The following is a 16132-nucleotide window of genomic DNA, read 5'->3' as shown; positions in this document are numbered from 1 at the left end:
CACATTACCTGTTGATTGACGGTTGAGAGGCGGGATCAAAGAGCCAGAACTCAACCCACGCAAGCACAATTAGGCGAGTACAATCAGGTGAGTACACACACACACACACACTCGTACAGAAAGACATCAACATCATGGATGTTGAAGGGTAAAGTCATGCCTAACAAACTTGATCGAGTTCTATGACAAGTTTACTGGAATGTGACAAGAAAAATAAAGCTTGGTAAACTGTATTTTCTTGGAGTATCAAAAAGCCTTTTATACAGGTCCTCACAAGAAGCTGGTGAAGACGGCGGAGAACCAGGCTGGGATAATTGGGAAGACGCTAAACTGGGTAAGGGAGTACCTGAAGGACAGGAAACAGAGAGTGACAGTCAGAGGCGAGGTTCCTGCAGATGGAGGCATGCTACAAGGGGATCCCATAAGGATATGTCCTGGGACCACTACTGTTTATAATTTAAGTTAATGACCTCCCCCGTGGGAGTGAGCTTCCACGTGTTGATGTTTGCAGACGATGCCGAGATAATGAGGAATGTAAAAACAGAGGAGGACTGCAGCACGTTACAACACAAGCGTGGCAAAGTTTAACAATGGGGAAATAATTGGTTGTTGGAGTTCATTCCTAATAATACAGTTCAAGGTAATATAGATGGGGCATGGAAACAGAAGACCAACAGGAGTCCACACCATAAATGGAAGGAAACTACAGGAATCGGAGAAAAATAGAGATTTGGGAGTGTATATAACTCCATCCCTAACACCAGAGGCTTATCTTGAGGTTATCTTGATATGATTTCGGGGCTTAGCGTCCCCCCGCGGTCCGGTCCTCGACCAGGACTCCTTTTTGTTACATACCCCCAGGAAGCAGCCCGTAGCAGCTGTCTAGCTCCCAGGTACCTATTTACAGATGGAAACAGAGGCATCAGGGTGAAAGAAACTCTGCCCATTTGTTTCCGTCTCCTCCGGGCATCGAACCCGGAAACTCAGGACTACGAATCCGAAGCACTGTCCACTCAGCTGTCAGGTCCCCTTGTCAGGCACACACACAGGCAGGGCGACATCAGCAGCATATGAGACGCTGACAAACATTAGGATGCAGTTTACAAACCAAAATCACGACGCTTACAAGACAATCTACACACGTTTTGTGAGGCCAATACTGGAATATGCAGCACCGGCCTGGAATCCATACTTTGTAAAGCATTAAAGTTGGAAAAGTGCAGAGGTTTGCAAGTCGATTAATACCAGAGCTAAGACGGTTAAACTATGAGGATAGGCCGAAGAAACAGGACCTCACTTACTTAAAGGACAAAAGAAACAGAGGAGATATGATCACATTATACAAAATACTGAGAGAAATAGACACGTGGACAACGCCACCGTCTTTAAGTTGAGAAAGTCGGACAAGAGAACACAAGAGGAACCACCTGGAAACAGATGAGTCCAAGAAAGGCAAGGAAATACTCGAACCGTGTACAGGGGGGTTTGGTGGGTGGGGGAGGATCAGCAAGAGGAAGACAACGAAAGAAGTTCTGGAAGCCGCCTCCAGCCACACCATGAAGGGTAGATGCTACAAAGGATTTGAACATTAGAATTGTGAAACTTTAGGTCAACAAGTTCTACACTGCTGCCGTGTATAAAGGGTGGGATGTGAAGAGGAAGCGTCACTATTACTCCGTAGTCACCCCCTCCAACACTCCCAGACACACCCTCCAACACTCCCAGACACACCCTCCAACACTCCCAGACACACCTTCCAACACTCCCAGACACACCCTCCAACACTCCCAGACACACACCCTCCAACACTCCCAGACACACACACCCTCCAACACTCCCAGACACACACACCCTCCAACACTCCCAAACACACACACCCTCCAACACTCCCAGACACACACACCCTCCAACACTCCCAGACACACACACCCTCCAACACTCCCAGACACACACTCTCCAACACTCCCAGACACACACACCCTCCAACACTCCCAGACACACACACCCTCCAACACTCCCAGACACACCCTCCAACACTCCCAGACACACACACCCTCCAACACTCCCAGACACACCCTCCAACACTCCCAGACACACACACCCTCCAACACTCCATTTGTGTCATGGGTGACTTTAAGTTTAGTGGAATAAACTGGTTTAACAGAACAGGGAATAATGAAGCAGAAAATGTTCTAGGATTAACTGACGATTGCTTTCTTACTCAACACATTAAGGAACCAACGCGGGAAAATAATATTTTAGATTTAGTATTAACTGACAGGGAAACACAAATTAATGGCATCGAAATAGGGAGTGAACTAGGGAACAGTGATCACAAAGAAATCAGATTTAGCACAGAATGGAATAGATCTGTAGGAGAAAATTATATTAAAGTGCCAGATTTTCGAAAAGCTGATTTTAATAGCCTAAGAATTATTTGGGGTCAAATATATTGGAAAGTCTTGGGCATGGGGGGTGGGCCGGTCTTGGAGCGAGACATGAACCCAGCGATAGGTGATGTAAAAGGGGATTTCGATGTGGATTCAAAATATAATTTATTTATAAATATTCTAAGCAAAGCACAGGAACGTAGTATACCATACTAATTGAATAGATGTAATACTAATTACCCGAAATGGATAACAAAGGATCTGAAGAACCTTATAGGTAGAAAAAGTGCTTGGTACAAAAGGATTAAGAATTGGGAAGTCAGTTTAGAACAAGAATTCGTACAAATGGTTAGAAATGTTAAAAAGAAGACAAGGACAAAACAAACTATGAAGTTCGCATAGCAGGGCAAGCAAAGGTAAATCCTAAAGTTTTTTTTCAGTTATATCGAACAAAGAATAGGGAAAGGATAGGTCCATTAAAACCTGAGACAGGTCAGATAATGGATAATGACGAAGAGATGAGTAGTAATGTAAATAAATATTTCATCTCTGTATTTACTAAAGAGGAACTTAACACTATGCCTTCAGCCGAACAAGTCTATGTGGGTGGAGACGAGGACAGGTTGACTAGCTTGGCAGGTACTAGGAAGGATGCTATTAAATTGTGAAACTCAAACCAAACAAATACCCAGGGCCGGATGAAGTGTTTGCCAGGGTGCTTAAAGAATGCAAAGAGGAGCTTTGCGAGCCATTGTCTACCATATTTAATAAATCATTAGAGTCAGAGTGCCAGAGTCGTGGAAGGTTGCTAATGTGATCCAATTGTTAAGAAAGGAGATAGATCACTTGCGCCAAACTGTCGGCCAATTAGCCTAACATCTATTGTGGGAAAGTTACTTGAATCGATAATTGCAAATACCATTCATCTTTATCTTGAAAAAACATAAATTAATAAATAATTCACAACATGGTTTTACAAATGGCCGTTCATGTTTAACAAATTTGCTATCATTTTACTCCAGCATAGTTGAGGCAGTTGACAGCGGTAAGGTTTGATGTTGTGTACCTTGACTTTAGCAAAGCTTTTGATACAATGTCGCATGAAGGACTGATTAAAAAGACAGAGGCTCATGGTATTGGGGGTGCTATATTAAGTTGGATTAAGGCATGGCTATACCAAAGGAAACAAAATGTTAGTATAAATGGGGGTTAAGTCAGACTGGGAAAATGTCTTAAATGGAGTACCTCAAGGCTCTCTCCAGGGATCTGTTATTCATAATATATATAAATGATTTAGATTCGGGTTTGAGCAGCAATATTTTCAAATTTGCCGACGATACAAAAATCGGGAGGGAAATAAGCACGGAAAGGGACTCACTTTCACTTCAAGACGATCTAAATAAGGTTTTGAAATGGCCTAAAGATTGGGAGATGCTATTTAATGCTGACAAGTGTATGGTTTTGAGGTTAGATAATGATGATAGAGTTACAAGATACGAACTAAATGGTGTTGTTCAGCTATATCTTTCTCTGGTTAGACCCCATTTAGATTATGCAGTTCAGTATTGGTCGCCGTACTATAGAAAGGATGTAAATTCACTAGAACGCATCCTGAGTAGGATGACAAAGTTAATCCCACAAATTAGAAACTTGTCATATGAAGAAAGATTGACAAAGCTTAAATTACATTCTCTAGAAAGGCAAAGAATTGGGGGGGTGACATAATAGAGGTGAATAAGTGGATGAATGGGCATAACAAAGCGGATATTCATAGGGTATTAAAAGTATCAACGCAAGACAGAACACGAAACACTGTTTTAGTGACTGGTGACTGTTGTGACTGTGACTGCTGTGACTGTGACAGCTGTGACTGGTGACTGTTGTGACTGGTGACTGCTGTGACTGGTGACTGCTGTGGTGACTGCTGTGACTGGTGACTGCTGTGGTGACTGCTGTGACTGGTGACTGCTGTGACTGGTGACTGCTGTGACTGGTGACTGCTGTGACTGGTGACTGAGGTGACTGGTGACTGAGGTGACTGGTGACTGCTGTGACTGGTGACTGCTGTGACTGGTGACTGCTGTGGTGATTGCTGTGACTGGTGACTGATGTGACTGGTGACTGCTGTGACTGATGACTGCTGTGACTGGTGACTGATGTGACTGGTGACTGATGTTACTGGTGACTGATGTGACTGGTGACTGATGTGATTGGTGACTGATGTGACTGATGACTGCCATGACTGGTGACTGCTGTGACTGGTGACTAATGTGACTGATGTGACTGATGACTGCCATGACTGGTGACTGCTGTGGCTGGTGACTGTTGTGACTGGTGACTGATGTGGCTGGTGACTGCTGTGACTGGTGACTGTTGTGACTGGTGACTGCCATGACTGGTGACTGTTGTGACTGGTGACTGATGTGACTGGTGACTGCCATGACTGGTGACTGCTGTGACTGGTGACTGCCATGACTGGTGACTGCCATGACTGGTGACTGTTGTGACTGGTGACTGCCATGACTGGTGACTGTTGTGGCTGGTGACTGTTGTGACTGGTGACTGATGTGGCTGGTGACTGATGTGACTGGTGACTGTTGTGACTGGTGACTGTTGTGACTGGTGACTGCCATGACTGGTGACTGATGTGACTGGTGACTGATGTGACTGGTGACTGATGTGACTGGTGACTGATGTGACTGGTGACTGCAATGACTGGTGACTGCCATGACTGGTGACTGTTGTGACTGGTGACTGCCATGACTGGTGACTGATGTGACTGGTGACTGTTGTGACTGGTGACTGATGTGACTGGTGACTGATCTAACTGTTGACTGATGTGACTGGTGACTGATGTGACTGGTGACTGATGTGACTGGTGACTGCCATGACTGGTGACTGCCATGACTGGTGACTGTTGTGACTGGTGACTGCCATGACTGGTGACTGATGTGACTGGTGACTGCTGTGACTGGAGACTGGTGTGACTGGTGACTGCCATGACTGGTGACTACTGTGACTGGTGACTGGTGTGACTGGTGACTGCTGTGACTGGTGACTGTTGTGACTGGTGACTGCTGTGACTGGTGACTGTTGTGACTGCCATGACTGGTGACTGTTGTGGCTGGTGACTGTTGTGACTGGTGACTGATGTGACTGGTGACTGATGTGATTGGTGACTGATGTGATTGGTGACTGGTGTGACTGATGTGACTGATGTGACTGATGACTGCCATGACTGGTGACTGATGTGACTGCTGTGACTGGTGACTGATGTGACTGGTGACTGGTGTGACTGGTGACTGATGTGACTGGTGACTGCTGTGATTGGAGACTGTCATGACTTGTGATTGTTGTGACTGGTGACTGCCATGACTGGTGACTGATGTGACTAGTGACTGGTGACTGATGTGACTGGTGACTGTTGTGACTGGTGACTGTTGTGACTGGTGACTGTTGTGACTGGTGACTGTTGTGACTGGTGACTGCTGTGACTGGTGACTGCCATGACTGGTGACTGATGTGACTGGTGACTGTTGTGACTGGTGACTGCCATGACTGGTGACTGTTGTGACTGGTGACTGCAATGACTGGTGACTGTTGTGACTGGTGACTGCCATGACTGGTGACTGATGTGACTGGTGACTGCCATGACTGGTGACTGTTGTGACTGGTGACTGCCATGACTGGTGACTGATGTGACTGGTGACTGTTGTGACTGGTGACTGCCATGACTGGTGACTGATGTGACTGGTGACTGTTGTGACTGGTGACTGTTGTGGCTGGTGACTGGTGTGACTGGTGACTGCCATGACTGGTGACTGATGTGACTGGTGACTGTTGTGACTGGTGACTGCCATGACTGGTGACTGTTGTGACTGGTGACTGCAATGACTGGTGACTGTTGTGACTGGTGACTGCCATGACTGGTGACTGATGTGACTGGTGACTGCCATGACTGGTGACTGATGTGACTGGTGACTGCCATGACTGGTGACTGATGTGACTGGTGACTGCCATGACTGGTGACTGCCATGACTGGTGACTGATGTGACTGGTGACTGTTGTGACTGGTGACTGTTGTGGCTGGTGACTGGTGTGACTGGTGACTGCCATGACTGGTGACTGATGTGACTGGTGACTGTTGTGACTGGTGACTGCCATGACTGGTGACTGTTGTGACTGGTGACTGCCATGACTGGTGACTGATGTGACTGGTGACTGCCATGACTGGTGACTGTTGTGACTGGTGACTGATGTGACTGGTGACTGATGTGACTGGTGACTGCCATGACTGGTGACTGTTGTGACTGGTGACTGTTGTGACTGGTGACTGATGTGACTGGTGACTGCCATGACTGGTGACTGTTGTGACTGGTGACTGCCATGACTGGTGACTGATGTGACTGGTGACTGTTGTGACTGGTGACTGCCATGACTGGTGACTGATGTGACTGGTGACTGCAATGACTGGTGACTGTTGTGACTGGTGACTGCCATGACTGGTGACTGATGTGACTGGTGACTGATGTGACTGGTGACTGATGTGACTGGTGACTGCCATGACTGGTGACTGCCATGACTGGTGACTGTTGTGACTGGTGACTGCCATGACTGGTGACTGATGTGACTGGTGACTGCCATGACTGGTGACTGCCATGACTGGTGACTGATGTGACTGGTGACTGTTGTGACTGGTGACTGCCATGACTGGTGACTGATGTGACTGGTGACTGCCATGATTGGTGACTGTTGTGACTGGTGACTGTTGTGACTGGTGACTGTTGTGACTGGTGACTGCCATGACTGGTGACTGATGTGACTGGTGACTGATGTGACTGGTGACTGCCATGACTGGTGACTGCCATGACTGGTGACTGCCATGACTGGTGACTGATGTGACTGGTGACTGATGTGACTGGTGACTGCCATGACTGGTGACTGATGTGACTGGTGACTGCGGTGACTGGTGACTGCCATGACTGGTGACTGTTGTGACTGGTGACTGCCATGACTGGTGACTAATGTGACTGGTGACTGTTGTGACTGGTGACTGCAATGACTGGTGACTGCCATGACTGGTGACTGATGTGACTGGTGACTGCCATGACTGGTGACTGATGTGACTGGTGACTGTTGTGACTGGTGACTGCAATGACTGGTGACTGCAATGACTGGTGACTGCCATGACTGGTGACTGTTGTGACTGGTGACTGCCATGACTGGTGACTGATGTGACTGGTGACTGATGTGACTGATGACTGCCATGACTGGTGACTGCCATGACTGGTGACTGTTGTGACTGGTGACTGCCATGACTGGTGACTGATGTGACTGGTGACTGTTGTGACTGGTGACTGCCATGACTGGTGACTGATGTGACTGGTGACTGATGTGACTGGTGACTGATGTGACTGGTGACTGCCATGACTAGTGACTGCCATGACTGGTGACTGATGTGACTGGTGACTGCCATGACTGGTGACTGATGTTACTGGTGACTGATGTGACTGGTGACTGCCATGACTGGTGACTGATGTGACTGGTGACTGCCATGACTGGTGACTGATGTGACTGATGACTGCCATGACTGGTGACTGTTGTGACTGGTGACTGGTGTGACTGGTGACTGATGTGACTGATGACTGATGTGACTGATGACTGATGTGACTGGTGATTGATGTAACGTATGTGACTGGTGACTGTTGTCACTGGTGACTGCTGTGACTGCTGTGACTGCTGTGATTGGTGACTGCTGTGACTGGTGACTGATGTGACTGGTGACTGATGTGACTGGTGATTGATGTAACGTATGTGACTGGTGATTGCTGTGATTGGTGACTGCTGTGACTGCTGTGACTTGTGACTGATGTGACTGGTGACTGCTGTGACTGGTGACTGCTGTGACTGGTGATTGATGTGACTGATATGACTGGTGACTGGTGACTGCTGTGGAGGCGAAGATAAAGCTATACTCTCCAATCAATTCCTAATACTTTTTTCCAGTTCGATATTTCCTTTTGTCCCGACCAGACTCCTCCGTCACGCCCTTACTCTCTGAACGGTCGTCTCACCCCGCCACACGACCCCTTCTACTACCCAATCCCCCCCCCCCCCCTTCCCTTCCTCCCCCTCCCCCCGGCCACACGACCCCTTCAACTACCCAATCCCCCCCCTTCCCTTCCTTCCCCCCCCACGCCCGTCTCCTTCCATGTCCTGTCCCTGAACAGATGGGTAGGAGTAGGGCCTCAAATCTCCCTAATCTCCCTTAATCCTTCCTGGTCTGCGACGCGCGCACTCCCTCAATGGGGAGCACCTTAGTCCTGATCAACAGGGTCAAATGGGCAGTTTGATGCGATTAGGGAGTGGGGAGGGAATGGTGGGGGGGGGGGAGGTAGAGAATTGTGAGGGATGCAGAGGGACGAGAAGGCAAGTGGGAAATGGGAAATAAGAATGGGGGGAATGTTGTGGGGAGAGGGGCCGAGTGGGGAGGTTGCGAGAGAGGGAAAATAGGTAGATCTGCGATAACGGTTTGACCCAGTCATAGTTCGAGGCCCCAGTCTAGTTCTCGGAGGATGGGGAGGGGAGGGGAGGGGGTTAAGGGGGGTGAAGGGGGGGGGGGGGTGTTAAGGGGAGAGGATAGCCGGGGTGTTGCACCATAAGGGGCAGAGTCTTCACCCATACTCCAGCTCGTTCTTTACATTTACCACTCCGTAATAAATTCGACCTTTTAGCTTAACCAGAAACGTATGGACCCGAGCAACCCCATAACCCATCTTGTGAGGGGCAGTGAACCTCATACCTTTGCTGTGAGGAGTGGTGGACCCCATGACCTTCCTGTGAGGAGTGGTGGACCCCATGACCTTCCTGTGAGGAGTGGTGGACCCCATGACCTTCCTGTGAGGAGTGGTGGACCCCATGACCTTCCTGTGAGGAGTGGTGGACCCCATGACCTTCCTGTGAGGAGTGGTGGACCCCATGACCTTCCTGTGTGGAGTGGTGGACCCCATGACCTTCCTGTGAGGAGTGGTGGACCCCATGACCTTCCTGTGAGGGGTGGTGAACCCCATGACCTTCCTGTGAGGGGTGGTGGACTCCATGACCTTCCTGTGAAGAGTGGTGGACCCCATGACCTTCCTGTGAAGAGTGGTGGACCCCATGACCTTCCTGTGAGGAGTGGTGGACCCCATGACCTTCCTGTGAGGGGTGGTGGACCCCATGACCTTCCTGTGAGGGGTGGTGGACCCCATGACCATCCTGTGAGGGGTGGTGAACCCCATACCCATCCTGTGAGCGGTAGTGGACCCCATACCCATCCTGTGAGCTGTAGTGGACCCCATACCCATCTTGTGAGCTGTAGTGGACCCCATACCCATCCTGTGAGCTGTAGTGGACCCCATGACCATCCTGTGAGCGATAGACGCCATATACCTATCCTACTTACTGAGTAGGATAATCTCCTCCTGTCATAAATGACAGGATTCGTCCTGTCATTTATTATAACAACCGTCATACATCTTCCCTCATTATGAGAAATAACAGCTCTGCCTCCTCTGACAACCTGAGGTGTACCAATATAGTGTATCAATACAAATGCAGCTCTGGGGTTATCTTGGTTATCTTGAGGTTATCTTGAGATGATTTCGGGGCTTTTTAGTGTCCCCGCGGCCCGGTCCTCGACCAGGCCTCCACCCCCAGGAAGCAGCCTGTGACAGCTGACTAACACCCAGGTACCTATTTTACTGCTAGGTAACAGGGGCATAGGGTGAAAGAAACTCTGCCCATTGTTTCTCGCCGGCGCCTGGGATCGAACCCAGGACCACAGGATCACAAGTCCAGTGTGCTGTCCGCTCGGCCGACCGGGGACCGCGCGCTCTGAAATATGCGCTACATTGGACATCCCACGAATTCACAGAGCAGACGTCTTACACTTCATGTACAAGACGGAGGTATTAAGCAACATCATTCTCAGTGCCACAACACTATCATGAATCGCCAAGATATAGTGAAAGATACGACAATAATCACACGCACCGAGGACCGTAGGAGGCTTCGTGTGCTTGAGGCTGTGTTCATTCGGGAGCTGACACCAGGAATCAACATTCAGATGAATTTGGCTTCGAGCATACAAGTGTTCGATGGTCCTCTATTGACCCAGAGGGAAGATGGAAGACCTGGCGGACAGCTAGAAGCCGGAGTCAAGCAACAATCCCTTCATCCTATCCTTCGTCGCTCCCTACAATTGAAGGGGGGGGGGGGCGAATCGTAGGTGAATCATAGATTAAAGTATACCCACACTTATAAATGTCTAGATTTCTCCTTGTAAGCTCAGTATAATTTTGTTAGTTACACAATGTACTCCTGAATATGTCACATTGCTGATGAAAATTCAATTTATCAATGCAGTCAGAAAAATTGAAATGGAATTGTGACATATTTAGTATAGCATGTGTGTTGCTCTTACATGCAACAGATGGCGTTGTTTCTCAAGAAAAGCATAGTTTTTCCTGTCACAGGTGAGGCATGTATATAGTAGATATATAAAAAGCCGCCCCTATTCGAATGCAACTTTGTGTCAAAATTTCAAGGCAATCGGTAAAGATTTCCCTCACATGAAAAACACAGTTTTTCAGAAAAAAAACATTTTTTTTTCCCCATCACAGATGTGACATCTATATAGTATGTATATAGAAACCTGCTCGGATGCGAATGGAACGTTGTGTGAAAATTTCAAAGCAATCTGTGAAAAACTTGTGGAGAATAGCGGTTATGCACACACGAACATTTCCATTTTTATATATATACTAACAGTCCCCGTCCACGCGTTGCTGTGGCTCAGCAACGCCTGTGCGTTGCGATGATCACGATCATGCACACCATGATGATCTGCATCAAACACACACACACACACACACACACATACACACACACACACACACACACACACACAAACTTAGGGTGGGCGAGGACAGGTACACAGAGAATGACAAAGAGGTGTGTGAAGAACTCAACAAAAGGTTCCAGGAGGTCTTTACAATAGAACAGGGAGATGTCGCGGCGCTAGAAGAGGTGGCAGCAAACCAGGTGACCTTGGATAGGTTCGAAATTACAAGAGATGAGGTCAAGAAGCACCTATTGGAGCTGGATGTGAGAAAAGCTGTTGGGCCGGATGGAATCTCGCCATGGGTATTGAAAGAGTGTGCAGGAGCACTTTGCCTACCACTCTCCATAGTGTATAGTAGGTCACTGGAAACGGGGGACCTACCAGAAATATGGAAGACTGCTAATGTAGTACCAATATACAAAAAGGGTGACAGATAAGAGGCACTGAACTACAGGCCAGTGTCCTTAACTTGTATACCATGCAAGGTGATGGAGAAGATTGTGAGAAAAAACCTAGTAACACATCTGGAGAGAAGAGACTTCGTGACAACCCATCAACATGGGTTCAGGGAGGGTAAATCTTGCCTTACAGGATTGATAGAATTCTATGATCAGGTGACAAAGATTAAACAAGAAAGAGAAGGGTGGGCGGACTGCATTTTTTTGGACTGTCGGAAAGCCTTTGACACAGTACCCCATAAAAGGTTGATGCATAAGCTGGAGAAACAGGCAGGAGTAACTGGTAGGGCGCTCCAGTGGATAAGGGAGTACCTAAACAATAGGAAGCAGAGAGTTACAGTGAGGGGTGAGACCTCAGACTGGCGTGAAGTCACCAGTGGAGTCCCACAGGGCTCTGTACTTGGACCTATCCTGTTTCTGATATACGTAAATGATCTCCCAGAGGGTATAGACTAATTCCTCTCAATGTTTGCTGACGACGCCAAAATTATGAGAAGGATTAAGACAGAGGAGGACACCTTGAGGCTTCAAGAAGACCTGGACAAGCTGCAGGAATGGTCGAACAAATGGCTGTTAGAGTTTAATCCAAGCAAATGTAATGTAATGAAGATAGGGGTAGGAAGCAGGAGACCAGATACAAGGTATCACTTGGGAGATGAAATACTTCAAGAGTCCGAGAGAGAGAAAGACCTGGGAGTTGATATCACGCCAGACCTGTCCCCTGAAGCTCATATCAAGAGGATAACAGCAGCAGCATATGCCAGGTTGGCTAACATAAGACGGCCTTTAGAAACTTGTGTAAGGAATCTTTCAGAACATTATATACCACATATGTCAGACCAATCCTGGAGTATGCGGTACCAGCATGGAGTCCATATCTAGTAAAGCATAAGACTAAAATGGAAAAGGCTCAAAGGTTTGCCACCAGACTAGTACCCGAGCTGAGAGGTATGAGCTACGAGGAGAGACTACGGGAATTAAACCTCACTTCGTTGGAAGACAGAAGAGTTAGGGGGGACATGATCACCACATTCAAGATCCTCAAGGGAATCGACAGGGATGATAAAGACAGGCTGTTTAACACAAGGGGCACACGCACTAGGGGACACAGGTGGAAACTGAGTGCCCAAATGAGCCACAGAGATATTAGAAAGAACTTTTTTAGTGTCAGAGTGGTTGACAAATGGAATGCATTAGGAAGAGATGTGGTGGAGGCTGACTCCATACACAGTTTCAAGTGTAGATATGATAGAGCCCAATAGGCTCAGGAACCTGTACACCTGTTGATTGACAGTTGAGAGGCGGGACCAAAGAGCCAGAGCTCAACCCCCGCAAGCATAACTAGGTGAGTACAACTAGGTGAGTACACACACACACACACACACACACACACAGACCTAGAATAGCGGTTATGCACAAACGGCCTAGAAGACCTAGACAAGAAGACCTAGACAAGCTGAAGGAATGGTCGAACAAACGGTTGTTATAGTTTAATCCAAGCAAATGTAATGTAATGAAGATAGGCGTAGGGAGCAGGAGGCCAGATACTAGGCATCATCTGGGAAATGAAATTCTTCAAGAGTCAGAGAGAGAAAAAGACTTGGGGGTTGACATCACGCCAGACCTCTCCCCTGCAGCCCATATTAAGAGGTAAACATCAGCGGCATATGCCAAGCTGGCCAACATAAGAACGGCATTCAGAAACTTGTGTAAAGAATCATTCAGAACTTTGTATACCACATATGTCAGGCCAATCCTGGAGTATGCAGCCCCAGCATGGAGTCCATATCTAGTCAAGGATAAGACCAAACTGGAAAAGGTTCAAAGGTTTGCCAGACTGGTCACCAGTCAAGGTCACCAGACTGGTACCCGAGCTGAGAGGTATGAGCTACGAGAGGCTACGGGAATTAAACCTCAGTTCGCTGGAAGACAGAAGAGTTAGGGGGGACATGATCACCACATTCAAGATTCTCAAGGGAATTTATAGGGTAGATAAAAACAGGCTATTTAACACAAGGGGCACACGCACTAGGGGACACAGGTGGAAACTGAGTGCCCAAATGAGCCACAGAGATATTAGAAAGAACTTTTTTAGTGTCAGAGTGGTCGACAAATGGAATGCATTAGGAAGTGATGTGGTGGAGTCTGACTCCATACACAGTTTCAAGTGTAGATATGATAGAGCCCAATAGGCTCTGGAACCTTTACACCTGTTGATTGACGGTTGAGAGGCGGGACCAAAGAGCCAGAGCTCAACCCCCGCAAGCACAATTAGGTGATTACAGTTAGGTGAGTACACACACACAGGTCAGAGAAATGGCTACTGGTCAGAGAAATGGCAACTAGAGTTCAACCCGAGCAAATGTAAAGTGATGGAAATGGGACTAGGTGATAGGAGACCAAAGGGACAGTACACAATGAAGGGGTACTGCCTACCTGTGACAATGCGCGAAAGAGACCTGGGCGTAGACATAACATCTAATCTATCTCCTGAAGCACATATAAATAGGATAACGACAGCAGCGTACTCTACACTGGCAAAAGTTAGAACATCATTCAGAAACCTAAAGAGAGGCTGGACCAAAGAGCCAGAGCTCAACCCCCGCAAACACAACTAGGTGAGTACACACACACGCACACCAGACCTTCCTACCCAAGACCTTCCTACCTACCTTCCTAGATGCCCAGACCCCATTCGCCCCCCAGACATCCCCCAGTTCCCCCCAGACCCCCAAAGAAAGGGCAGACTCTGATACCAGATTTTCTAAGAAGAGTCTCAAGGTTTGGTACACCAATGTTGATGGGGTATCCAATAAAGAAGAAGAGATAAAAGAAAGAGTTATTGATGCAGATCCTGACATAATTGCAATAGTGGAAACTAAAATAAATGCATTATCTTGGATGCAATCTTTCCAGAGGGATACCAGGTGATAAGAAAAGAAAGGACACAGAGACAGGGAGGAGGAATCGCACTCCTAATAAAGTGGAAATGGAAGTTTGAAAACCTGGGAAATCCTCCAAGAGGACCTGAACAGGTTGCAGAGATGGTCAGAGAAATGGCTACTGGAGTTCAACATGAGCAAATGTAAAGTTATGGAAATGGGATCAGGTGATAGGAGACCAAAGGGACAGTACACAATGAAGGGGAACTGCCTACCTGTGATGACGCGAGAAAGAGACCTGGGAGTGGACGTAACACCTAAGCTAACTCCTGAAGCACATATAAATAGGATAACGACAGCAGCGTACTCTACACTGACAAAAGTTAGAACATCATTCAGAAACCTAAGTAAGGAGGCTTTTAGGGCGTTTTACACTACCTACGTGAGACCAGTCTTAGAGTTTGCCGCGCCATCATGGAGTCCCCACCTGAAGAAACATATAGGAAAACTAGAAAAGGTTCAGAAGTTTGCGATGAGGCTCGTCCCAGGGTTACGAGCGATGGGATATGAAGAGCGTCTGAAAGAACTGAATCTTACGACACTAGAAAAAAAGAAGGGAGAGGGGGGGGGGGTGATATGATAAGAACGTATAAAATACTCAGGGGAATTGACAAAGTGGAAATAGATGAAATGTTCACACGAAATAGTAACAGAACAAGGGGACATGGGTGGAAGCTGGAAACTCAGATGAGCCACAGAAATGTTGGGAAGTTTTCTTTTAGCGTGAGAGTAGTGGAAATTGGAATGCACTTAAGGAACAGGTTGTGGAAGCAAACTCTATTCATAATTTTAAAACAAGATATGATAGGGAAATAGGACCATAGTCATTGCTGTAAACAACCGATGGCTCGAAAGGCGGGATCCAAGGGTCAATGCTCGATCCAGCAGGCACAAATAGGTGAGTACACACACATACATACAAACACAGTGGGAGAAGTGCAGTGGGAGGAAGAACTTCGAGGAAAAACAGTGCAAGGTATGTTGAACCAAGTCATATGGAAATGCAAGGAGGCTGAAGAGAGATTTATTCCAACAGTAAAGGAAAAAAGCAGAAGGGAATATTATAACCCATGGTTTAATAGACAGTGTCAGGAAGCAAAGGTGAGAAGCAGGAGGGAGTGGAGGAAGTACAGAAGACAAAGGACAGAGGACAACAGGATTAGATGTAACAGAGCTAGGAATGATTACATTAACATAAGACGAGTGTCGGAAAGAAATTATGAGAATGATATTGCAATCAAAACGAAAAAGCAACCTAAATTACTACATAGCCATATAAGAAGGAAGATGTCGGTAAATAACCAAGTGACAAGTCTGAGGAAAACAGAAGGGGCATATACAGAAAGTGACAAGGAAATCTGCGAGGTACTGAATGCAAGTTTCCATGGAGTGTTCACAACCGAGCCTGAGTGGCTCCCATTGTTAGAAGAGATTACCCTAGATGAAAGACTATCAGAT

At 47.2% G+C, this 16132-nt stretch overlaps 1 protein-coding gene across 1 annotated transcript; it reads right to left on the bottom strand.

Moving 5' to 3' along the window:
• Positions 1–4207: 4207 nt before the first annotated feature.
• On the bottom strand, positions 4208–7866 carry LOC138366359 (mucin-4-like). The gene is made up of 2 exons (XM_069327394.1): positions 6814–7866; positions 4208–6691 (listed from the first exon to the last, which is right to left on the bottom strand). The coding sequence occupies exons 1-2, from the start codon at positions 7864–7866 to the stop codon at positions 4208–4210; spliced, it is 3537 nt and encodes a 1178-aa protein (XP_069183495.1).
• Positions 7867–16132: the final 8266 nt, after the last annotated feature.

Source organism: Procambarus clarkii, chromosome 19 (assembly GCF_040958095.1).
Source record: "Procambarus clarkii isolate CNS0578487 chromosome 19, FALCON_Pclarkii_2.0, whole genome shotgun sequence".
Lineage (NCBI taxonomy): Eukaryota > Metazoa > Arthropoda > Malacostraca > Decapoda > Cambaridae > Procambarus > Procambarus clarkii.
Note: the sequence above shows the minus strand (reverse complement) of the source record. Positions and strands in the feature narration are given on the sequence as shown.